This window comes from Molothrus aeneus, chromosome 5, assembly GCF_037042795.1.
Source record: "Molothrus aeneus isolate 106 chromosome 5, BPBGC_Maene_1.0, whole genome shotgun sequence".
Taxonomy (NCBI): domain Eukaryota; kingdom Metazoa; phylum Chordata; class Aves; order Passeriformes; family Icteridae; genus Molothrus; species Molothrus aeneus.
Genome location: NC_089650.1, coordinates 63,222,207 through 63,247,511, shown reverse-complemented (window position 1 = coordinate 63,247,511; position 25,305 = coordinate 63,222,207). Strand labels below are relative to the sequence as shown.

At 43.4% G+C, this 25,305-nt stretch overlaps 1 protein-coding gene across 2 annotated transcripts in view; it reads right to left on the bottom strand.

Annotated features, from left to right (window-relative positions):
- Positions 1-12,540: 12,540 nt before the first annotated feature.
- FAM107B (family with sequence similarity 107 member B) overlaps positions 12,541-25,305 on the bottom strand; it is a 59,866-nt gene continuing 47,101 nt past the window's right edge. For both annotated transcript variants that reach the window (XM_066549994.1, XM_066549995.1), the window contains 3 exons: positions 21,789-21,972; positions 17,637-17,790; positions 12,541-15,684 (listed from right to left, as the gene is read on the bottom strand). In XM_066549994.1, coding sequence (XP_066406091.1) covers positions 15,568-15,684; positions 17,637-17,790; positions 21,789-21,916 — 399 coding nt within the window. In that variant the 5' untranslated portion in view covers positions 21,917-21,972 and the 3' untranslated portion in view covers positions 12,541-15,567. The remainder of the gene's footprint in view (positions 15,685-17,636; positions 17,791-21,788; positions 21,973-25,305) is intronic.

The window sequence follows — 25,305 nt, the reverse complement described above, 5'->3', positions numbered from 1 at the left end:
CTCCCAACCTGGATTATGCTACAACTCAGGCTAACAGATGGGATAAGATGAGGCCCACAGGACAGACAAATAAGATTGGGGTTGCCAACAAAAGGGCTTGCTCTTGTCCCTCCAAAGGACAGGGGACAGGGGTTTGCATCTCAGCCAGGGTCATGTTATGGCTTGATTTTCCAGAGAGGAAACACAGCTTGAGAACAAGTGTATTTATTTGATTTTCATTAGCTAGGCACAAAAATAACCCATGTCAGCTGAACTCTCCTCGTGCTTTTCAGTTTTACAGATTTTTCTCAGAAAGCTTCCAAAATTTAGAAATATTCCCAGGCAACCTTCCAAAATTCAGAAAGCACTGAATATTGAACGCTATTTTCCTCCTTCTAGACTCCCTCATTAATTTTAATCAGCAGGGAATACATTTTCAAAGTGGCACTTAGAGGCAGACAAATCATGTTAAAAAGTGAGGGTATTTCCATCCCTAAATCACCACGACCAGCTTTAAATCATACCTGAAGGCAGCTCATTATTCTGCCAGGCACAGAGCGAGGCAGAGGGAAAACTCTGGGTTCCAGAACAAGCCTGAGGATTTTTTGCTTGAGGAACCCACATTCTTTGCACATGCCTGGGAAGGAACCAGGAGCAGGATCCCCATCCTTGGGACCTGTGTCTCACAGGAGCTCTGTGTAATCTTCTTTTTGCTGCCCACTCCACAGAGCATCTCAGAGTCTCTGGTTTTTAACAGGGTGAAAGAGCAGATGTTAACTCCACAGGTCTACACCTATATGAACAATACATCAGCAAAATTGGCATCTCAATCCATGTCTTCTCACTTCACAGACAAGATGTCAGGTTAATTGATGCTCTGGACTTGTGTTCACATGCTGCATTTTTGTTTTAATTACACCTCATTAATTTTCACTTTCTAAGCTTACAGAGAGCAGTGAGAAACCCAAATATTCCCATTTTTCATGCACCTTTATTTTTTTCCATTCTGGGTACGTGACATGCACAACACATTGGCACCAGAACACTTGGCACCAGAATTTAAGGTCCAAGCACAAAAGCATTTACTCTGTTACTTCCTGAGCTCAGTGGGATGCTCAGGGTCTCACCAGGAGCAAAGAGCTGAGATGCTTGGCTGCATTGGAGCCTTGAGGAGGAGGCCAGGACCACACAGTGAGCTACAAAGTGCTCCAAGAATAAAACCCAGGAGCTTCCAGGCTCTGTGCTGCCCATTCAAGACACAGGATCAGGCTTCCTCTGCCCACTGATTTCATGTAAGAGCAATAAGGAGGACACAGGAGGCCACATGCATGATTTGGGGATGGGTGTGCATCCCTGCAGTGACTGATGTTCCAGGAAACCAACACAGGAAAAAATTGAGGAGAGGGATGTGACAAATCTGAACATACATAACTGAGACAAAAAGAACCCTGCACAATTAACTGGCTTGAAAGCTAAGATTAAAAATAATTAAACACCTAGGTCACAGTATTATCTGCTACAATGATATGTGATGAAAATAATGAACTTCAGGGAATGTGACATCTGTAGATTTTCAAGAGCACTGACAACTTTGAATGAGGCTCACCATGTTTCCTCAACCCTCCTTACAAAAAAGGAATGCTAAAACACATAAAAAGGAACACTCAATTTTTTATATAAGAAACTGTTAAAGAGGCCCTTCATGACACAAAGCCCCTCATTAAAGCTTTTTTTTACAACAAAGGAAAAGAACAAACTGCACATATGAGATGACCCAAACAGCTGCCTCTACTTTGTTTTGCTTAATGAGTTATCCTGGGGCATTTTCCCCCTGGCACAGACACAAAACCTCACCCTGCACAAGCTCTGCTCCTCCTGCTGTGGGCTCCAGGCACATTTAAACAGAGTCCTGGAGCTCCTCCCGTGCAGAGCACCCTCTGCAAACATCTCCAGCACCACACCCAGCCCCTCCTGGAAACCTCTGACATTCACATGCCTGCAATGCAAACATCTCTGAACTTAAATATCAGCAGAGATATTTCTGACCTGCCTTCAGTGCCCTTTCCATGAGATAACCCCCACCTCAACAGAGCTGAAACACAATCGTCGGTCAGTCATGGCTGGAAGAAGGATCAAGCATGTCTGCTAGTCCCCTCCTTCCCATGTTGGAGATAATCATGGCATTTTGAAGACAATAAGTGATTTCTGAAACTTCCATGCCTGAATACTGGCCTTTATGAAGACAGCTGTTCTGAGGGAGCAGCACATAAAAAATGCCTTTAGTGAACAGCAATAAACTCAATAAACTATGCAGGCATTTTCTTAGATGATTTCCTCTTATTTGGAAGCTTAGCTATTCCAAATATCTTCAATTTTATATTAGCTTAAGTTTAGGGATGTCATCATTGCTGCATATTAACTCACTGGTTAAAAAATCCAATTACAAACTCAGCCTAGAATCCAGAATGAAATGCAGCAGATAGTACTAAAATCTTTAGGAATTAGAAGAACTGCTGATAAAAAGGCATTATCTTTTCCTGAATGCTTGGTTGCACAAATCCAACTCAAGGTGAGAACAAACAAGTTTTGGAGAACTTCTTTGGCACAAACTTGTTGACAAGGGCCTATAAAAGCAGCTTTTCAGAAGCACTGCTCAGGTCTGAAATCTTGCAGCAAGAGGAGGAAAAAAGACATTCAAGCTACTGAGCCTTAATTCCCTCTCATGCTCCTCTATGCACAACCCTACGCTCCAGGATGACTTAAAAGCTGGGAATGGAAAAAATACTGAGAAAATCACAACTTAATGTAGCCTGGCAGGGTTGAAATGCCCCTGAAATGGCAGGTGGAATGTTGGAACCCAGGAAATTCCTCTGGCTGTCCTGGAGGGCTCGAGCCCCTGCCCAGGGGGCTCAGAGACCTTGGCACAGAGCGCAAGACCCCTGTGCCTTTGATTTAGCCCTTGGAAAAAACAATTACCAACCTTTTATGAAGAATTACAATCCATGACAGTTTAAGTAGAATGATACTGAATTTATCACAGGGTGAAAAATAGATTTTTGGGGTTTTTAGAATGGGGGTTCAGGGGGCAAGATGGAGGAATCTGGGCATGTCCAGCCTTTCCCCTTCTTCTTCTTGGCCTCCATCTTCTGCTGTGATGTTGGCACTTTTGGATTGGTTTAGAGTAGAAGCTCGCTGTCTAACATAGGTGATAGGGGTTGGAAAGTAATTGTAAATATTGTATATGTAGTTCTAGCATAAAAAGATAACACTGCCCCGGGGGCAGGCAGAGTGCCTGGAACTGTCCTGCTGAACGGACCTCAGCTGGACAGGAGAAAAAATTTTATAGATAAGATACAATAAACAACCTTGAGACTGAGAACTGAAGAGCTCTGACTCCTTCTTCCAGCGCCAGGCTGGGAAAAGAGAGTTTCTAACACATCTTGGGGTCACTCTGACCAGTTAAAGTCCTGAGAGTGGAAAGCCAGGATCCCTCACACATTCCTGTTTGGATGGGATCAATGAAAGAGTGATGGTCTCCCTGGAGAAAATAGGAGATGCAGGATGTCTGGTACCAAGGTGATCTGCTACTGGAATTTCTTCCATTTCCCTGGATAAGTCCAGGATCAAGGGCTACCTTCTGTGGGCATCCCATGTCACTGCTGGGCAGCTGCTCCTGTCCCTGCCTCTGGAGCCTCCCCACACTGAGGAAGGCACCACTGGAGGTGGATGCTGGGCTGGGAAGCAGCAGGTTCCTCAGCCAAGGTGAGGACAAGAACATTGTATTACAGGGTGGCCCCAGTGTCTGGGAAGGATGATGAGGAGGAGTCCAAAATATCAGAAGGCTAATTAATTATTTTATTATACTGTATTATTCTATGTTATATTACACTACATTACATCTATCTAAACTGAAACTGCACAAGCACTCAACTCAACCAAATCTCGTGACTCTCTGTGACAGTCCTGACACACACACACATGGATGCAATTGGTCACCTGGGGTAAACAATCTCCAGAACACATTCAACATGAGTACAAGAGGGGCAGTAAATGAGATAAGAATTGTTTTTTCTTTCTCTGAGGTTCCTCGCTGCAATTCCCAGAAAATATCCTTGGGAAGTTGTGCCTTGCTTTTCTCTGTGAAGAGAAGTATGGCCACATGTCACAGACATATTTTCTGAAAAATCCTTTAGCCAGGATGTTTTCTCCTGAGAAGCTGAGAGGCCTCAGAAACGAAATGTGAACAATGGTTATCTGCTGCTGTGGGATGTGGCAGGCGCATCTGGGATTGGTCTCATGTGGTTGTTTTTATTTGATGGCCAATCACAGCCCAGCTGTGTCAGACTCTCTGGTCAGTCACAAGATTTTATTATCATTCCTTTCTAGCTTTCTGATGTCTCCTTTCTCTTTCCTTAGTGTAGTTTTAGTATATAATTTTCTTTTAATATAATATATATCATAAAATAATAAATCAGCCTTCTGAAACATGGAGTCAAGGTTCTCATCTCTTCCCTCATCCTGAGGACCCACAAATACCATCACAGCTACAAAAGAACATCTGGGCCTGCTTGCTGCTGTTGGGATTGCACAGCCTGGACCTGCAAAGAAAGGCAGCTGGGAGTCTCCATTCATGGGACAAAACCTCTCTTTGGTAGGAGAACCCATAACATTTAGCAGCTTCGTTCAAGATATCCTCACTGCTTCCTGGCAGGGTGCAAAGCTCAGCACACAGGGACACTGTCCCCTGGGGTCACAGGAAGAACATATGTCTCCTCCTGATGGAAGAGTGGCAGTAGCAGCTCAGATTTGTCTTCTGGAGCCTTTTCCCAATTACCAAAACCAGGTTGTGTGAAAAGTCCATCTGGACACACAGCCAAAAACATTTTGCACCTGAAAGTCATTTTAAAAGAAGAAGAGATCTGTAGCTCTGGAGTAAGGGAGCTCTTGAACCCAGAAATCCAAGATGAACTGAAAAAACAGGTTTTTAGTCCAAAGCTCCATATATAAAGAAATAAATTTATATTGCTTTTGAGGCCACAAAAGCCCCCAAAATTAACAGTAGCAGATATGTAGTTCCAGCTGCAGCCAAGAGTGCAAAAACAGTTCACTGCTAAAAAGAGCAGAAATTGCCATAAGTATTCTGAAGAGCTTTCCAATTTCCTGGGTTTGAAGTGATTTCACTCCAGTCAGTGAGGGTGAGATATAAATGCCAAGGGGGTGGAGGATTTAAAGATGCACACAAAGGTACTTTTAGGGAACAAACTCTCAGCAGGTCTCTTTGGCCATGTACCTTGCTTGCCAAACAAAAAACATTGGAGGAAAACAGCTCCTCAATCTGGCCAGCCCACTCACTAGAGGAGGCTGCACTGTTTAATACATTTTGGGAAACCCCCAGATTTCCCCTGGCCTCCAGCCTAGGAATGGAAATTGGAAAATGTTACAGGTAAAGCAAGAGCTCGAGCTGTCCTGAGGTGAGAAGAGGCAGAGGATATAGGATAATTAAGGCTGGAAAGGACCTTTAACATCATTGAATCCAAATGCCAAGTCCACCAGTAAACCATGTCCCCAGGTGTCCCATCTACACATCCTTTCAATGCCTCCAGGGATGGTGACTCCCTGGGCAGCTTCTTCCAATGCTGGGAAACCCTTCTAGTGAAGAAATTTTTCCTAATATCTGATCTAGGCCTCCCCTGGTGCAACTTGAGGCCATTTCCTCCTGTTCTACACCTGGAAGAAGAGTCCAAGGGGGCTATAACCTCCTTCCAGAGAGCTGTAGTGATGGAGTCCCTTTCTGAGCCTCCTTTTTTTTCATCCTCCACTCCTACAGCTGCTCCTCCTCAGCCTTGTGCTCCAGCCCCTTCCCCAGCTCCATTGCCCTTCTCTGGACACTCTCCAGCCCCTCAATGCCCTTCCTGAGCTGAGGGCACAGCACTGAGGGTGGTTCTTGGTGTCCCTCCAGTCTGGCATTATCCCAAGAGGCTGTGCTAGGGTTTTGTTTTCAGCAGGGAGGTTAGAAATCCTTGTGGTGAGCCCTGGGACAGCAGCTGGCCCAAGGAAAGGGCAGCAGAGATGCAGCTCAGGATGAGGAGCCTTGTGCCACACTCTCTGTGGCAGAGAGGAACTCACCATTTCCACCTGCACCTTCCACTCTGCTGCTGCCAGCCCAGACAGGCTGGGAGAAATCAGTTTTAAGTGGAGTTCATGATCAAGGGTGGAAAAGCCACCATCAATGTCTGCTAGTAGGGCCCTCAAGGACCTCAAAGGTGGCAGGGCTTGTTTCCTGCTCTCTGCAGGATCAGCAAGCTGTGCCCACAGCATCCTTGCAGTGACAGAGAGGATTTACACAGCACCAGGGGTACTCCCTGGGCTGGATGTGTGGCTTAGGCCACAGGGCAGAGATACCCTGAGACTCTACTTTAGAAAAAAAATTCTTTCCCCTACACCTTTGTGCTAGACACACCTTCCACTTTTCAAACCAGACCAGGATACAACCCTGGGCACATATTCTCTGTATTTCAGGCAATTCTCCCCATTCCCATTCACAATTTAATCTGCATGGGGTTTAGGAGCCACAAGGGTGGTGTTGTATCTCACAGGGTGTGTGGGACAGTCAGTGGGCCCAGCTCTCGTGTGTGGGCCTGGCTGGAGGGCTCCAGAGCATGCACAGAGGGGAAAGGAGGCACGTGGGGGGTGCAGAGGGCCAGCAGCCCCCCAAAGGGAGCAATCTCCATCTGCAGGCAGATGGCAAAGGCTTGAGGAAGAAGAGAGTGTGTTCACACCTAGGGGGATGATTTGGATGCAGGCAGGGAAATGTGGCAGGGTCTGGCTGATTTGGCTGGGCTGCTGCTCGTTGTTATAGCAACAGGAGGAGTCTGCTGCCAGCAAGGATGGAGCTGAGGATGGGGGACATTTTTAGAAAGCCAAGGAGAGAGTTTGAATGGGTAGAGAGAGAGAAGTTGTAGGTATGGAAGCCAGGATGGCAAATGCAGGCAGATGAGTGGGATATGTGGGAATGGGGGATTCTCCCCACCCGCATTCTGATGGTCCCATTGCTCCTTCCCTGGGGCACAGGGAGGCTCTGCCTGGGGTGTCCCTCCTGCTGGGAAGGGCTGCCAGGCCACAGAGGGCACATCAGTGCTCTGTGGGGTGACAGCAGGAGGAACAGCCCTGCTGGTGGTGTTGGCAGTGGAAGGGGGCACAGGGGGGATGGCTCAGGGACGGGATTGCTGATGGGATTGCAGCAGGAGGGGAATCCTCTGCAGGACCCCAGACTGCAGCAGTGGTGGCTGTCACCACATAAAGCAAAGGACCAGCTGCTGGAGGAGGCTGCTCCAAACACAACCCTGGCACATTTGGGGATGTGATATATATATATATATATATCACATCCCCAACCTGTGCTGAGAACACCTGGGATCTCTGCAGGGACCTGCCTGGGGATAGCCCCAGAGACTCCACAGGAGCCATCAGAGACCTCTCCATGGTGAACCCTCGTGCTTTAGGACACCAAACACCCCTTTGTGAATCCAGCTCCCAAGCTCTTGAAACACACTCAGTCAAGGCTTTTAAACACGGAGAATCAACGATGTCTTAGCGGAAATGTTGATGCCATTTGCATAGAAAAATCACGAAATAATAACGCATTTCCCCAAGGAAGCAGCAGTCATTCGGTCTCGACAGCTCAGCGCTGCGGTGTTTTTAGAGGAAAGCTTTGGAGGGAAGGACAGGCAAGCCTGGATCCCTGCTTTGCCCAGGAGAGGGCAGCAGGCGGTGGGAGCTGAGCGGGGGCTGCGGGAGCGTCCCCGAGCATCCCTGCTCATCCCGGCAGCGCCGCGCTGCCCCAGGACCCGGGCAAGGAAACGCCCGCACGGCAAATCCTTCCAAGAGGCTTTTCATGGCTTTAAGGAGGGCAAGCTGAGTTTGCCCTCACATTGCTTCTATGTATTTTGGGCTTCTTGCTAATCACAGAATGGCTTGGGTTGGAAGGGAATTTATTGATCACCTATTTCCATCCCAAGCCATGGGCAGGGATGCACCCCCTAGACCAGGCTGCTCAGGGCTCCATCCAACGTGGCCTCAAACACTTTCAGGGATGGAGCATCCACAGCTTCTCTGGGCAACCTGTTCTAGTGACTCACCACCCTGTGAGTAAAGAACTTCCAACATCTAACCTAAATCTCCTGTTTTAGTTTAAAACATGCCCCCTTGTCCTCAGGCTATCTGCCCACAAAAAAGGTTGCTCTTCCTCAATTTTGTAAGACTCCTTTTGTCACAGACATCTCTTATGAAAAATCCTTTCCTTAGGATTTTTTCTCCTGAGAAGCTGAGAGGCCTCAGAAACAAAATGTAAACAATGGTTATCTGCTGCTGTGGAATGCAACAGGTGCATCTGTGATTGGTCTCATGTGGTTGTTTTTAATTAATGGCCAATCACAGTCAGCTGGCTTGGACTGTCTCAAGCCTTTGCTATCATTCCTTTTCTATTCTTAGCTGGTCTTCTGATGAAATCCTTTCTTCTATTCTTTTAGTACAGTTTTAATATAATATATATCATAAAATAATAAATCAAGCCTTCTGAAACATGGAGTCAGATCCTCATCTCTTCCCTCATGGTGACAGTGAACACTGTCACACCCTTTAGGTACTGGAAGGCCACAATGAGTTCTCCTCAGAGCCTCCTCTTCTCCAGGCTGAACAAACCCAGCTCTCTCAGCTTGTCCTCCTAGGAGAGAATGAGGAGAGAATGCTCCTGCCCTCGGATCATCTTTGTGGTCTCTGCACCCACTGTGACAGCTCCATGTCCTCCTTGTGCTGGGAGCCCAGGGCTGGATGCAGCATTCCTGGTGGGGTCTCACCAGGTCAGGGGCAGTGGAGAAGGAATCAAGGAACAAACTTTTGCCACTCTCCTTTTCACCCCCATAGGGTTTTTCTCATCATGGTCCTTTATAAGCAGGGCTCTGAGATAAAAGCTTTGAGATGTCTACATTGGTTTCTTGTTTATGCTCTGACAGCCACTCAGTTTTTATCCCCATCTGCTCCTGGTCCCTGCATACCCAGTATTTCCCATCTCCACTCCCCACAAACCAAGGGCTCAGGCTGGGTTTCCCTCCAAGCTGCAGCAGTCAGCCTCAAACACCCATTTCAGGATCCATCCCAAAGATTCTTCGTTAATTAAATGCCTTTCATTACAAACCAGCCCTGGGAAATAATCCAAAGGCAAGGAGGCCTGAATAGGCAGGAAGAGCTTGGGGTGAAAGGAAACAATAGGAAAGGAATCAAAAACACAATGAGGCTTCAGGGGAAATAAAAAGGCACAGGGTACATTAGATGTGAACACAGATGCAGGCTGAGTGCATCATCCTCAGAGCTGCTGCTTAACCTTGGCTACAAGGTGGAAACCTTCATCAGTCAGGCTCTTGCCTTCCCACTGTTCTTCCTTCTTCCTCCCCAGACAGCAACTCCTGCTTTCCAGCATCAGGACTGAGTGGCTCTAACTGCAGAGGGGCCTGTAGCAAGTTTGCAGCTCACCTCTTGTCTGGTTATCTTAACAATTTCCTAATACATTGGGAATAGAGTTCCCGATATAAAACAGAAAAAACTCCCTTGCAACAAGAAAATTATAAAAATGCAAGATCTCTTTTTGAAGATAATTTACTCCTTGGTATTTAAGAAGTTAATTCTATCTGTACTAGAACAAACCAGAGGTTGTGATGTTTGGGGCCCACGGGGTTTAGCAAATTCCCCAAATCCACTTTGTTGCTGAGCTCAGCTCATGAAGGTGGTTCCCTGAGACTGTATGGAGCAGAATTCACTGAAAGGATTAGCACCAAAACAAAGCTGGATGAAGACAAGAGCTCAAACTTCACATTAGAGAAAATCACCCCTTATGACCCACAACTCTAGTGATGAAGGAGCTTTCAGGTTTAACAATGTAAATTTAAGGAGTCTCTCTCTTTTTCTGCTGCTAATGATGAAAGCAAAATCCTCATCAGCTTTTCATCAGAGAATCTTTTAGGCTTCATTTACCAAAGGAAGAGTGAAAGGACAGATAACCAGATGGACACAACCCCTCCTTCAGGGAGACCATTTCAGATGGGCTGGGTTGCCATGTCCTGACTCCACAGGCAGCTCCCTTTGCCTTTCAGTACCAGGCAACACTCACCTTAAATGAACCCCACTCGGGGGCTTAGGCTTTCTGGGCACTCTTAATTTTTGAGCACAATAAAGTAGACCTGGCATTTCGATTGCATTATTAAAGATTTGTTTCCAAATAGCTGAAGAGGAGGAAAGAAACATGTTTCTCCTTCCCATCTAATCAGGCTGAAGTTTCCATGTGCCACCTTCAATCTGTGTTAAACTGCTCGTGCTGTCCACCTGAGAGATTGGACTTGGGTGCATAATGGAAGTTAATTCCCAAAATGATGACTTAGATAATTAAGTAGTGTGGCTGTAGCAGCATGTGATTCTGGCTGTGGGAGGTGCTTCCCATCCTCCTCCTTCCCCCACACCACCTCCCCTCCTGCTGGCCAGTGATGAACCACACAGCCATGAAGGGCCAAATCTCCTGAAGGCATCCAATGCCTCATCTGTCCTGGAGCACAAAACTCCATGAAAAAGAGAGGGGTGGTGTGGAGGTGGCATTTGAACTCCTGGCTTCAGAATCCTTGCAAGGTAGACAATGTTCCCTGTGAGTCAGGCATTGTGAGCTCCTCCACAGTCAAAGGAAGGCAACACACTCCACAGGGCTGATTGCTCTGCCCTGATAGCAAGGAAAAGTGCATGATTAGCTCAAATGCATGTATTTGAGGTTGAGCAAAATCAGCCCAGAGAGCAGAGGCAGTCCCTGCTAAGCTCAGAAAGGCACTGCAGGCCATGGGAGGGACCCAGTGCAGCCCTCCCCTAGGTCTGAAGCAAAGCATAAGCTGTGGAACACAAGCACTGGAGTGACAGGCAGGACATCTGTGCTCTGTTACCACCACCAAACACTTCCTCTGGCCAAAATTTCCACCACTTCCATTGAGGAGAGTCATCCTTAATATTGACAGCAGCACAACAAACCTTTACTCTGACAGATGAAAGATTTCAAACAGTTTAAACTGGCAAGGGGAGGGAAAAAGCATCTTGTATTTCCACTCCTCCAGATCTCAAGTGTTTGTGCTCTTTCTATTGCAAAGCCTCAAGAACCCAACTTGCCCTCCTGTTCTTCCCCCTATAAACATCAGTTCTGATCCTATGGAAACTGCACAGCAGCAATCTCTCTTTGGTCTCCAGTTATTTTCTTAACTGGTCACTGCAAGTGCCACAGGCACTTCAGGTTACAGACACTACTCACAGACCCTGTAAGAGCAGCTAAGGGACCTCAAGGTACTTCTTTCCACACAGCTATGGCATGACCCAGCCCATCTGCCTATGGCCACAGGAGCACAGGCAAAGCCCCAAGTGGACTGGTGCTTGCAAAGCCACATGACAGAACCTATTAGCTCACTGCAATCCAAAAAAGCAGACAAAAGGAGGATCATCTTTTCTTCTGGACATGCTACAAAAGCAGATCACATGCCCTCACCATTTTCCTTCTGGAGCTGGAGTGAAATATTGAAGGATAATTCAGAGCACATTTGGCTACACCTGAGGTAGGCAGAGCACAGGGCAGTATCTCCAGCAGGCCAGAGAAACTCAGCCCTTATTAACTCTGTTCTTTTTTACCTCCCCCGCATCTCAGAGCTCCGGGAGCGGCTCCAGCGCCATTGCATCAGCAGAGCTGCCAGGACCCATTCCACATGCTGAGCAGTTTCTGAAGGAAAAAACCATTTCCTGACATCTGTTCTGAATTCACTGCTCTCCTCCTCCCCCACCTCATTTCACCCCATGCTCCTCTCCAGCCCTGCCTCCACTGTCACCTGCCCAGCTGACCAGGGCTCCCCAGTGTGAGCTGAGGATCTTTGTGCAGAACTGATGGCACACACCTCTTCCAGCCCTGTCCATCCCCTGCTACCTTCCCTGTCTGCTGTTGGCACAGGACTTTGCTCTTTGTGCTGAGCTGTCTGACCCTAACCCAGCAAATCCTTTGTGCCTGCACCTTCTTTCTCATGCCCAAGTCTCTCCTACTAGAACCACACCTTGGAGCATTGGCTAAATTAAAAGGAGCATTATAGGACTTGAACCCAGGACCAAGCTTGTTACTCTCTTCTCACTCCCATTTGAAATGGAGCTATTGCAATGCTGATAATTCCAAGGATTGACAGGGAATGATTTCCACAATTACTTGACTCCCATCAGAAGCTTTCCTTCATGCTCTGCCTCACCTTGCATTACCTGAACAGCTGCACAGTCCTGTTAAAAACCTCCTGCATGTAATTTATGTGAAGGATAATAATGTTTAGAGACACAGCAAACTCTTTCTGTCAACTTTTGCACACATAAAGAGGGATGCAGGGTTTAAGGAACCAAGAATCATCATAATCTTGAAATTGCCCCCAACACTGCAGAATTTCAAACAATCTGGATATCTCAGTGCAGCCCCCAAAGTTTTGTTTTTGGCAGGATTTGACAGACACCACCACATACACCAAGCATGTAGTAGATTTTATTAAGCATAGCTTTGGTTCTAAGTATTCCACCTTCATTCTTGTAATACCTTTAGTTAAAAACAATTATACAAGAGCAAATACAAAAAATATTAAATTATGAAAACAAATCCATTAAGGCTCCCTTTTTTATATTTATATATATTTATATATGTACACTCAAACAAGTGCAGATATTAACAGAATGTTAAAGCCACAAAAATGCTAAAAAATTTACTACTATACTATCAAAAGCAAGAGTTTTTAAAAAAGTACAAAGTGGTAAGTGAGCAATTTTCAGATCACTGAAGGATTCGCTGGATTGCTTCAAAACCCACAGAGCTGAAGGGCAGAGCAGGAATTGCTTACGCTCACTGCAAGCAGTTTCTTACTTGAGTAGCTGCACAGGACACTTGTGGTGAGACTGACTGGCCACCCATTGAAGGGTTGCCCAATCCTGACTTCAAATCAAGCTTTTTCCTGTCAAAATTGATATGAAGGTGGCTGGGGTTCCTAGGATTAGCAGGACTCAAAGATGTTCTAACACACATGTTGATGTTCTGTTCACACAGAGAGTTAATTCCAATGAAAAACAAAAAAAAAAAAAACCAAAAAACCACTTCATGATGTATGTACAAGAGAATTTTCTGGCCTCCTGTGCTTCAGAAAGAGAAACTCTACCCTGAATCACAGGCTAACCTGGGGAGAAAGCAGGCTGCCTTAGCCTTGAGGGCCAGATCCAGCACAGCCACTGAAGCCAAACAGGGGGTCTTTGTCCCCCACCACTCCCAGTGCCACTGATTCAATTTCACTGTGAACGTGTGGGAGGATTGCCATGATCACCAAGGGGAAATGGCTAACACCAAATGGTCTGCTCAAACCAGAGGAAGGTTTCCTCACTCACTTCTAGGCTTTTGCATACTGAGCAGAAGGTTAATGTGGAGCTGAAACCAAGAGGCAGGATGTTTGGTAGGCTGGGAACAGCTAAGATGAAGCATGAGTGGGGTGTGGAAGTCTCAGACATAGTGCATGTCTCAACACAGAATCAGTGCAAGCGTTGGAATGATGTATTGCCAGAAAAGATCTTCTCTTGCCAGGAGAAAGGAAGAAGAGAGGGAAGTACCTGCAGCATTCAGGGTGCTCCTTTGTTGAGATAATACATGGAAGAGTCTTACATTTGGCCTTTGTCTTTTGTATGTCCATAATCTGAACAGTCTTAGACCATCTTCACATTTAATCTTCTAGACGACAGTCACACTGCAAGTCTAAATCAATGGCAATATGCTTATCACAATTCAATTTACCCTCAATCTGATTATGTCCTCACAAAAAATGCCTGTATCTTTACAAATTAAAGTCTGTATCTAGGAAACATTTCTAATTGTGAGTGTATGGTCCCCAGTGCTAATCTGAAATTGTATTTAAAATGTCCAATACTTATAGGAAAGGCAAAAGGAACTATAAAAACCAAGCAAACAACCCTCCACCACACCTTTACAATACAAACATGCCACTGCTGATATTAATAAAAAGTGTTCTCAAACAGTTATGTCCAATGTAATTACAAAGTAGAAATTATTGTGTTTAGCATCCTAAGGCAAAGGCTAGGGATTAGATCCTCAGCAGGTTATGTATGAACACAGTTTCAGTGAGAGCTAGGACTGGTCTGACCAAGGAAGATCAGGGTTTCTCCCCACATTGTGAAGATACATCTGCACCCAATCACACCAGGTGAGAATCCAATTCTGTAATTCTACATGAACAATCTGTTCCCCACTCCTCATCCCAGGCTTTCCTGGATAACTAGTAGTCATAAGCATGAAGGATCAGATTCTGTCATCCCTGTGCAAGCTGAGCAATATTTTATGCAATGGCAAGTCACAGGGGCAACTTGTGGAAAGGCAGAAGATGACAGACTTGGACCCAAAGTCTCAGTGGTAACAAACTTCTTTCTTGAGGCTGAATGAAGGATGGGATAAAATGAATTTCATTTTATGCCTCACTTTAGGGGAAAAAAAATCCATTTCAGTAGATTTCAGTAATTGTTTTGGTCTGGTTTAAACACTTCTCTACTGCAGAAACTGCAACAAGTGTCTGCAAGCAAAGAGTAGGAACTGATGGCAGATCAGTTCCAGCAAATGAGTTCAAACACTACCAAAGTGATGTGTTAACACTGTACTCTGTTCAGCATGTCCTTGGAGGAGAAAGGCCACAACAGCAAAGTAAGCAGGATTTCAAAACATGAGAAGTAGAAGACAGATAATTTTGCTTTGAGAGGTAAATTCACAGGTAGCAATTCACAGGCCTGTACACAACAGTGTAACTTTACAGACAGAGACAAATCAGCCTCTGGAGTCTCCCTGTGAAAGGATCATCAGATTTTCATTCTTTCACAGCCCAAATTCTACATGCCAAACAGCAAGAAATGGGCTTTAAGGCTGCTTAACTTTTCACTGCTGGTGAATTTTAAGCATTCTCATCTTGCCCACACCTACCTATCCTAGTGGGGATGGGCAGCAGTAATCAGCACACCTCATATTCTTCTAGATTTAATAAAAATTCCAACTAAACACACTTTATTGTGGGATATACACAAGCTGTAGGTCTAGATGGAGGACATCTACCTGCTCAGCAAAGCTTGATATAACAGGAGGATTTTTGTTCTGATTTAAAGCAAAACATAATCTGTGTATCTCCACTAAACGAGGATCACAAGAGTTAAAGCAGTGCAACACTGAAGGAGTTTCTCTACATCCCTGGTTAAAATCTCTGAGAAAGCATGTCAGCCTGGTCCATGACACTGAACTGACAAAGACACTCCTCATCCATTGATCTCAGGACTGTATTTGGCAAGTCGATCTGTTTACGATATTGTCTTTTTAATCCACACGTCCCAGGAATTAAAAATCTCATCTTCAGTAAGTGTGAGCTGATGCTGTTATTTTGCCTCTCGAGGGGCAAATGTGAGACAACTTGCAAAAGCCTCTCCTTGCAGGAAAGCTGGAAGTCTAAGCAGGCTCTGGCTCTAGGAGTCTGGTGCTTCTGTTGCTTCCTGGACCGTCCTCCTCAAGTTGCCCTTGACTTTGACAAATTCAGGCGCATTTTCCTGCTCTTCCTGTATCTTCTGCTTCTCCAGTTCCAGCTAAAAAGGGGATCACATTTTAAAAAAAAAATTTAGAAAACACATCATTGAAATACAAGACAAAAAACGAAAGGTTTCAATAACTGGCCAGGCCAAACTCTTTAAATTGCTTCCTTTCTTTGTCTCATGGAAAAGATAAAATTGCTTTTCTTTGGGAGTATCTGTTCTCATAAACAATAAATCTTTTCAAATCCTTGGCTCTAGCTTGTTCCAGATGTCCATCTTTGCCAGACAGACAAAAACTCTGCAAGCCCAGCACAAGAACAAGATGAAGCATTTTTTAAGAAATTCTTGGACATCTTCATTAAAGAAACAACAGTAATTCCCTTCTCTGGCTTTTACAACAGAACAAGGAGGAATGTGCCTCGTGGGAGAACACATGAACAGCTACTACTGAGCACACCTGCAGAACTGATTTCTGAATGTTTAGCTATGAAGTTCTGTATCTAACTTGAGCCTCTTTAAGAGTATCTGGTTTGTCTATCACAAAAAGCAATAAAACCCCAAAAATCTTCATTGGACCTTAGCCATTCATTTTTGAGAGGCCATTCACTCCCTTTTTTAACCAAGCTGGAGCTCCTGCCCATGCAGACACTTGAAATTTCCATGTGAGGAATGGAAATGCTCTGTGTGGCAAGGCTCTGCAGTGCCCACAGAATATGGATTGCTTAGCCATCCTTAGGGAAGGCAGATCAGCTGGCAAAAAGGGAGGAAAAAACCCTTTAGAAAACTAACAAGAGTGCCTGAAATGAGCTTTTTTTTTTTTCTTTTTCATCAGACCAAGGTCTCCCTTATTAATGGGGACCACGTACAGCACACCTTAATAATGTCTCCTTTGTCTCTGGCTCACTGACAAGGGACATGCCTTGTTTCTATAAATCAGAACAATGTCCCTCCATGAGTCATGTTGTCAATTAATGCCATTCCTGTGATGTTTACAAAGTCACAGCACTCTTTGCATGGGCAGGCTTTTCCTCTTCTAACAGAATTTTCTGATCTACATAATCTATGTTGGATGGCTCAGTTTCAAATGAAATCTTCCCACAAGCTGGGCCCTTAAGAGAAATAAGAAAAATGACAGGATGATACACTTAAAAATACAATAGCTTTCTCCAAAAATATTTCTAAACCTAATTAAAACAAAACAAAACAAAAAAACTATAATAAAACCCTAAAACCTATAATGATTGGATTACATGTAATTTTTAACAGCAATTATTTGGCTTAATTGATTTCTTTTGAGAAACACAGGAGGTACTGTTTTAAAGCATTTATTTATAGCATTAATTTATTTTAAAATTGCTCCATGCACAGTGACTTCTCTGATGAGCTGTTTCACTGTAGGGATATTTCCTCTCAGGCACATGAAGTGCAGCCAGAAGCACAGAGATATTTGGCTGGTCCTGTGCCTGGCAAAAAGCTTCACCACAAGGAACTCCAACTCTACATCAGCTCCATGCACAGGGTTGGAGGACTTTTTCTTTCACTAAAAAGCATCAATGGGCTCACACATTTTAAGACAGCAAAAGATCTTTTAAAAGCTATCTAGTTTCCTACATAACCCAGGAGAATCAAATGGTTTTAATTCATTAAATGTAATTTTGATGTACTACAGCCTAACAGCCATTCTTAGTGGATCATAGTTAGACTACAAAAATTGACTAAATCACCACAATTTCATTGGTTAAATAGCATCAGTGCTCCACACACATTCATTCCTGTTGGCTAGTGCAGGATGCATTTGACCAAAGGCAGACCCCATAAGCAGTTCCTATACAGTAAGTGACAACAGGTAATTAAAGAGCATCATTTGACTTATGCTAAGAGACATCTGAATTTAACCAGGGAAAGTATGCCAAAAAACTGGCTGCTGCTTTTTTCTGTCTACAAAGGGAGCCTCAGGTGAGTGGTTCAGATGCAGTTGTGTAAATGTCTGTTATTCCTCATCTTACCTGCTCCAGTTTCTGCTGCCGTTTCAGTAGTTCTATTTCCAGGTCTGACTTCTTCTTCTGTGCTTCCTCTTCTTTTTGTTGTTTAATAACCTGATCTCGTTTCCTTTTCTCCATCACCTTCTGTAGCTCTGGTTTGTTCTGAGGTGCAAGACCCCTTCAAGTTACATGGGGTGGGAGGAAAAAAAGAGATCAATTTCAATTAGCAGGAATTCACACAGCATTGCAGGCAGCTTCACTAAAATCAAGTAGTTGCCTATTTAGATACATTGGGATATAAATAAATAAATAAATAAAAGGAAAAAACATGCAGATATTTGCCTGATTTCTAACCAGTATCCTAAACTAGAATTTAAGCCTTTAAAATATTTCCCTTTAATGTGCATGCCAGTATTTCCCCCGTATAATTCATTAACTTTCATCTTTAGCCTTCACTGTATTATCTTAATTGCAGAAGAATGGACTGAAAAAACCATCACAAATGAAGACATTATCAGAACTAGAAACAAATTTTGGACAAGAAGAATTTGCTTGGTGCCTGATAACTCTGAAGGACTGGGTTCAGACAGTTCTGTGCAGACTATTCTGCCCACAGAAGTCTGCACTGACAAAACTAAAAACTGGTCTGTCACACTGCTCCTGGAAATCATGGATTCTCTCCTTGCCTTGAAAATGTGACAGCTTTAGCATGCCTGGTTGTGAAGCTATTTCCAGTGAGAGCTCCCAGGCTACATCACAAAGAGCCTAAGACAACAAAAATCCAGAATAAAAAAGTTGCCATCTCCTTGGAGACCAGACAAAGCCTGGAGGATTCCCCCTCTGAGAAGCCTTTAGGTGCTACATGAACTGAATGTTTTGAGCCTGTTCAGCACAAATTGCTTTCCAAGCCAGCTACTCTGGAATGAGAAAGCTCACTCCTTGGGAAGATGCATGACATTATTTATACAGGCACACACATGGATACTCACTCCTACTTATTTTTGTGACTTCAGCTGTTTCTTTTATCTCTGTAACGCTGTGATGGTTTCAAAATTTGTTATAAGATTCAAAGCTCTCCCTGTTATTCAGGTATTAGCATCACTTACAGCAGAGCAGGGAGATCTGAAATTTGTCTTTGTTATTGTTGTCTTTCCTGGGAAGATGATTATGTGAAAGCATTTAGCGTTAAGTTTAACATCAACCATTTTTTATTTCAACTTTAAGAAATTCAATAACCTGAATAAGCTTTCAGAAAGCGTTTTTTACCCTTCCTACTTGCAGTACATCTGTGGTTGCCTAATTATTCATTAATATGCATATCTGACAGCATGTCCAATAAAACATTAAAATGCCATTTTATGGTGGCATCTAGGAATGACTCCATATATTATGCAACACTCTATCCCTGTAGATACCCTGACAGCAAAATCAAATATTTAGCAACACCAAATGCTGCTCCCTATTTCTCATAATAGATCTCATGGCCTGAGTGCAACAGAAGCTACAAGGCTGTGTTCATATTTTATGTTTCATGCTATTTTAATTACATTTTAGCACATAAAGCTGAAGTCAGGCAGGAAAAGCTGGAGTAAATTTTTACTACTTCTACTACTACTACTACTACTGGATTGGTGTGAGCAGAGTCAGTGGAAGCTTCCACACTGGCAATCTGGAGTCAAAACAGCCACAAACCAGAGAGCAGCTGCTAAATAACATCACTGTTGCTGCTTTTCTCACTGAGGTTGCACCATAACAAAGCAGAGGCACAGACTGGCTCAGATTTGCTGTAACAAAGGGAACCCACAGAAGCTACAAGTAAATAAACCCCTCAGTCCAGTCAGGTGGGGGTGGCAGGGCTGTAACAGAACTATAAGGTCAATCCTGTTTCCACTGTTAAGTAAAAAGGAAAAGCAACAAACTGGTGGATACTGGACTAACTGGGGTCTTGTATCCCCTCCTGGTGACTGTTCTGGTTAAATCACAAATCCTAAGGCTTTCATACAGAGCAAGCAAAGTGTGTTACAACACAAGTGAGAGCTGAGAGGGCTAAAACCTCTGGAAGGGACAGCATCAATATTCTGCAGAGCTGAGGTTTACTCCTAATAAGGAAAAAGAATTTAAGTGACGAGTGCCTTGAGGTAGAACCACCTGAATCCTTTTTTTTTTTTTTTTCTCCCCAAAACAACTATCCTTTCTGTAAGTAAATAACTATACCAGTTCTAGACCTGACAGAGCTCACAGGGGGCATGGAGAATGACTGGACCAGTACTAACATCTTCCAACACCCATTTCTGGCTGTTCAGAGCTGATGGGTCCAAAAAGTGAAGCTGCTGATGTCAACACTGAGCAACAAAATAAGCAGCATGTTAAGCAGACTTCTGTAAGAGCATTGAAAGTTCTCCATACATTTGACCATTTGCTGTAACAAAGCAGAACAGAGCCTAATATCTACATTACTGAAAAGCCTCCTATCAGAGCTCCTACAGTGACACAAAGCACAGAAGACGAACCCTCCCTAAAAGATACCAATTTTTCTGCTGGTGAAAATCCTCAAAGTATTTATTTCTGCACCAATAAATAAGAATCTAAAATTACCAGCTGCAGCTAATCAAAATTACAATAAGGGAAGAGAGGGTATTGAGGTCTGCACAACTTTTCTGTGTAATAGGATATTTTCCTAGAAGAAAAGAACTCCATACTATTTTAAAGTGCTTTATGCTTTCATAAACTTAAAAGAAAAAAAAAAACTAGTCTTAATTTATTGCAGGCTCCACATCCTCTAGATTAAGATCATCAGAAAACTTCAACTATTTTTCTTTCAATGACTATAAACTTCTTGGTGCCAGGAACTGACTTTGATGTTTAATCCCATTAACAAAAAATAGGACAAACACCTATTTAGGCCAGTTTCTTCCAATTCAGTTGGCATTCTGTAAAATACCTCTCCTTCTTCATCACTAAAGAAATGCTATATTGTGAATGCAATTCATTTAGAATTAAGTCTATAAGCCCAGCATTTGTGAGGATTTTGCTACTACATATAAAAAGACCCCTTCTCCCCTCAAAATACTACAATGCTAAAGGATTAAAAATAAAAAAGAGAGAGAGAGAGAATAACTGCCATAATGTGACTCTTCCTGCCAAATACACAAATCCACTTGTGCTGGAGTAGCCAAATTCATGGCTTTTTACTCTTCTTTATCAAAGTCCTAGGTAACAAAAAATCAAATTGGCTGCTACACCAGCTTTCTGCTCAAATGCACTCTGAAACACTGTTATTCCACTTCTATTTTATAGATCCCCACACTTTGCCTTTGAAAAATCCATTTTGGGTGTCTTCAATGCAACAAATCACCACTTGATATCACAGTTGATTTCTGTTGGTTTAAACAAAGCAGCATCAACAGGCTTTCTGCCTTCTCCTCCACCAGGTGATCTGGTGGCTATTTTCTTAATGTGCTTTCTAAGTGACTTCTCTGTTGCTGAAGAGATTTATTAACAGAAGTTCAGCTATTTCTGGGCCAGGTGCTTGTGTCTCTGAAGTTGATGAAATGAAGACATGGTTGTTTACATCTCTAAAAGCAATATACAGAGCAACAGCTGTGCATCCCATCCCAGAGAGGAGCAGGCAGCATTTGCAAAACATACAAAGAAACACTTGTGCAGCAGCAGAGCAGGCCCCAGACTATCACACTGCATTGTGAGACAGATCAAATAGAGAACAGTTGCATGTGAAATAAGCTACATGATTTCTCTGATTTAAGAGAAATGGCCTCATAAACTCAGTGCACTGGTGAAAGCTCACAGATTTTATCATCCCACTGTTAACAGCAAAATTTTGTCAAATACTTGACAACATTAGGAGTACAAGACAATTTACAGTGGCCAAGTAACTCATATGAAATGTAATAGAGGAGAACTGAACTGCTTCCTCTCAAAACTGACCCTCTGAGTATTTAGAAAAACAAAATGAGAAGCCTTGTAAGGCAAGCTTTTGCACTGAAACTCAAACAGAAATAAATGCCATGGTTAAGAATCAGAGTCTTTCAGTTTACAAGATCTGAATCAAGAAAAAGTGCCTGCTGGGTTTTGGGGACAACATCATTTTGATGAAACTAAAATTCCAATTGTGTGTTTGGGGTGGGAGAGTGGCACAAGTGATTTTTAGACTCTTACCTTTTCTGATTCATAAGCAGCTCTCTATGGAGATCTTGATGATTCCGGGATGACTTCACAGGATTAATTAATTTCTGAGGTCTAATTAATTCAGGATTGTCATCATCTATGTAGTCTGGTTCAGCCATAATCTTTCTTGGAATGGGAAATGGATCTTTGGGTTCAGTGTCCTTGTTCACAGTATCTGTAAAATGGGAAAAACTGTAGTGAATCTACATTGAAAGGCCTTTTAAAGATGTCCTAAACAACAAAGGCAGCACATTACACTGGCAACAGTCATGCTTTTGCTGGATTAGTTTTGTCTGTAGAAAGTAAAGGCTCTCAGAGAAAACATCAGTAGCATTTTTTAAATAGGCAGCAATTTTATAACAATGGCATCTCCAACAGCCTTCATGCAATGATTTGGAGACAAGAGTTTTCCCCTTTTTGAGAAGAACTTGACAAATAATTTAGTTTAGGTGTGTGAAGACCCTTATTGATTTTAATAAGCCTATTCAGATGAAGCATTTTTGGATCAGTAGTACTGAGACCCTAAAGGCATTTTAAATGCTGTCTATATTAAATGCTGTGAATGTGTATCAAAAGCAAAGTCTCATTTTGTGCTGTCAGTGTCATGTCAGCTGTGGGGAAAATGCCTCTGTGGATAAGCAAGGCCTGAAATGTATTGAGCAAAAGCTTCCATGTGGAAGCCAGATCTGCAATTCTTGTGATGGGGACTGATTTCTGAGGGGCAAAGCTGAGGAGAAAAAGGTTAGGTGAGGTTGTTCTTTAAAGGCTGTATTCCATCCAGTGAAAATCCACAGAAATCCACTGACCTGAAGACAATGAATTCATGATTTATTTAATTTGGAAAAGCGGCACTTTCCTATCCTGCTATAGAAAACTTATCTACTCATCAAATCACAACATTTTTAATCAGCAGCTGACAAGTAAATGATGGTTTTCAAATAATTCATATGTGATCATTCATACCCCTTTCCATTAAAAAGCATTCATAAGATAACCAGCATCCAAAACAAAGCACGTTCAGGGAAATTCTGTCTCTCTTTACTGTTGTGAAAACCTGCATGCAGAATTTGCAAATGTCAGTTTGATGAAATGTTGGCCCCTCAAACAGACCCCAAAAATAATCTCACAGCATGTGGGTTTACAGAGATGAATCAGTGGGACATGAAAGAAAAGGCAAGAGCCTTCCATTCTCCTGACTGGCAGAACAGCTGAATGCTGCACACTGTACCCACAGAGCTAAGGGACAAACCAGAGAATCACTGGGATTTGCTGTGCTGTTTCCAGCAAAAGCTGAATATGGGCTTTAATTCAGATCCCATTGTTACCAGCCCTTCCCTCCCTGTCTTACCCCATGGGCTACAAAACCTATGTTCAGCTGCAGTTTAATCCCTGAACTGTTTTCAGGAATCTCATACTGCTGCTCAGGTCTGATCAAATCCACTTGATATGGCAGAAAGATTTTCACTTAATACTTCAGGAGATTAAAACTGGACAGTACCACCACCACCCAGCTGCAGTTGCTTGCAGGTGAGGAAGCAAAACAACATGGAAGTTTTCAGCAGATACAAGAAGGTCATTCCAGATTTGAATGTGCCCAGCAGACCTGGTAAAGGCCTTTCAGCTTCTTTTTTAGATTGGATGTTAACTGTGTTTCAGTGGTGTTATATCTCACACACCTAATTTCTGTGGAGCAACTTCAATGAGAAACAGCTCACCAGTGTGAGCAGCTCTCAGGGTGGCTCCTTCATGGGTTCTTCAAGGCAAGTTCATATAAAGAATTTTTGAATTCTGTGGCGGTGTCAGGTCTCACAGAGACCTCTGAAACTACTATAAAAATTGTCCACAGTTCAAAACTATGGAAATGTATTGCTGTACATGGCAGAAACCTCTTAGTGGCACTGATCATGCAATAAGAAAACCTCTCCTGTCACCCCTTCAGAGTCCTCCTTGCTTCAATCAAGCAATCAGCTATCACCACACATGCCAAATACACAGGATCACAGGAAAACAGGTCAGAAGCAGCTTGGAAGACTTCTAATTCAGCCTCCTCCTGAGAGCAGGAACAGCTATGAGATCAGAGCAGGTTGCTCAGGACATTTCCCAGTAAGACCCTGCAGATCCCCAAGGCTGCACAGCCCCTGTGGATGGCCCCTGTCACCTTTCTTCACAGTGGTTCTTCCTCACACCTACATGAACCTCTTGTTTCAGCTCCAGCCTGCTGCCTCTCGTGCTCCAGCCATGCACTCTGGTGAAGAGCCTGGGTCAATCTCCTTGGAAAGCACTTTGGAAAGGCACAGGGGGCTGCTGCTGCTCCTGCCAAACCTCTGCTCTGGCTGAGCCAGCCCAGGTCCCTCAGCCTCCACCACAGCCCATCTTGGGGGCCCCTTGGCAAAAATCACATCTCAGATCCCTCACTGTTCCATAGCATGCCATATAAAAACCAAAACCAACCCCTCAAAAACCCTCAACACACACCACAGAGAGCCATGCTGTTACATGTTATATGTACACATAGACAGAACATATGTTATATGTTTCACCAATGAAACATTTGTAGAGGTCTATTCTCTTCAGCACAGCGAGTAAACCAGCTGCAATTCTTACATAAGGACATAACATTTCCTTCTTCCTCAGTGTTCACATCCAGCTTATCACATCTAAAATAACTCAAATATTACATATCCAACCGCCACCCAAAATAAACCTTCTCTGTAAATATTTGTTTTGCTTTACTCCTCTATCAGTTCTGTTGCACTGATGGACCTCTGAGCCTTCCAGAAACAATTTATCATCAACAGCTCTCTTCTAAAGTAAATCCAAAAATAGCCTGCTGCTTCTTCAAGATAATTCTTGTTTGCTTAGGTGGAGATGAAAAACACAGAATTACTCTACAACTGTTATAAACAATGTACAATTTTCTTGACACAAGCCCCTGAAAAACAATTTGATTCAATCATTTCTCAAAGCGTGGTGCTGTAATTTGCAGCACATCGATTTGGTTTGAGCAAGCCCTTAAAGGGAAGTTTATTTATTCTTCTTTCTTCTGTCCCATCACTATTTTTAAAACATGTATTCAACTCAGAGGTCAGGAATCGTGGTTTCCCACTGTAACATGAACTCTACTAGCAGCAAACATGAATGAATAAAAACTCTCCTGGGAAGAGAAGAGTCTTTCCCTGTGTGATTAAGCTGCAAATGACTTCAACTAGGATTTCCAAACACAGCCAGCAACACAGGGCACCCAGTTCCCACTCAGTGAATTCTCTCACACCCCTGGCAAACCTCAGCCTGGCTGGTGGCCACCAACAAAGTCCTGCATAGTCACTGTGTAATATTATATGCAAACAATACAATTAAGATAAGGTGATCTCTACCCACACCCTGTCAAAGCTAACATTTACAAAGCACAGGCAAGTTGCACATAAAAAGGAAACTGAGGCACAAAGGATTCACCACTCCAAGAGCAGACAGGAACAGAGCAGTTTAATCCCAGAGTTTCATTCAGAGG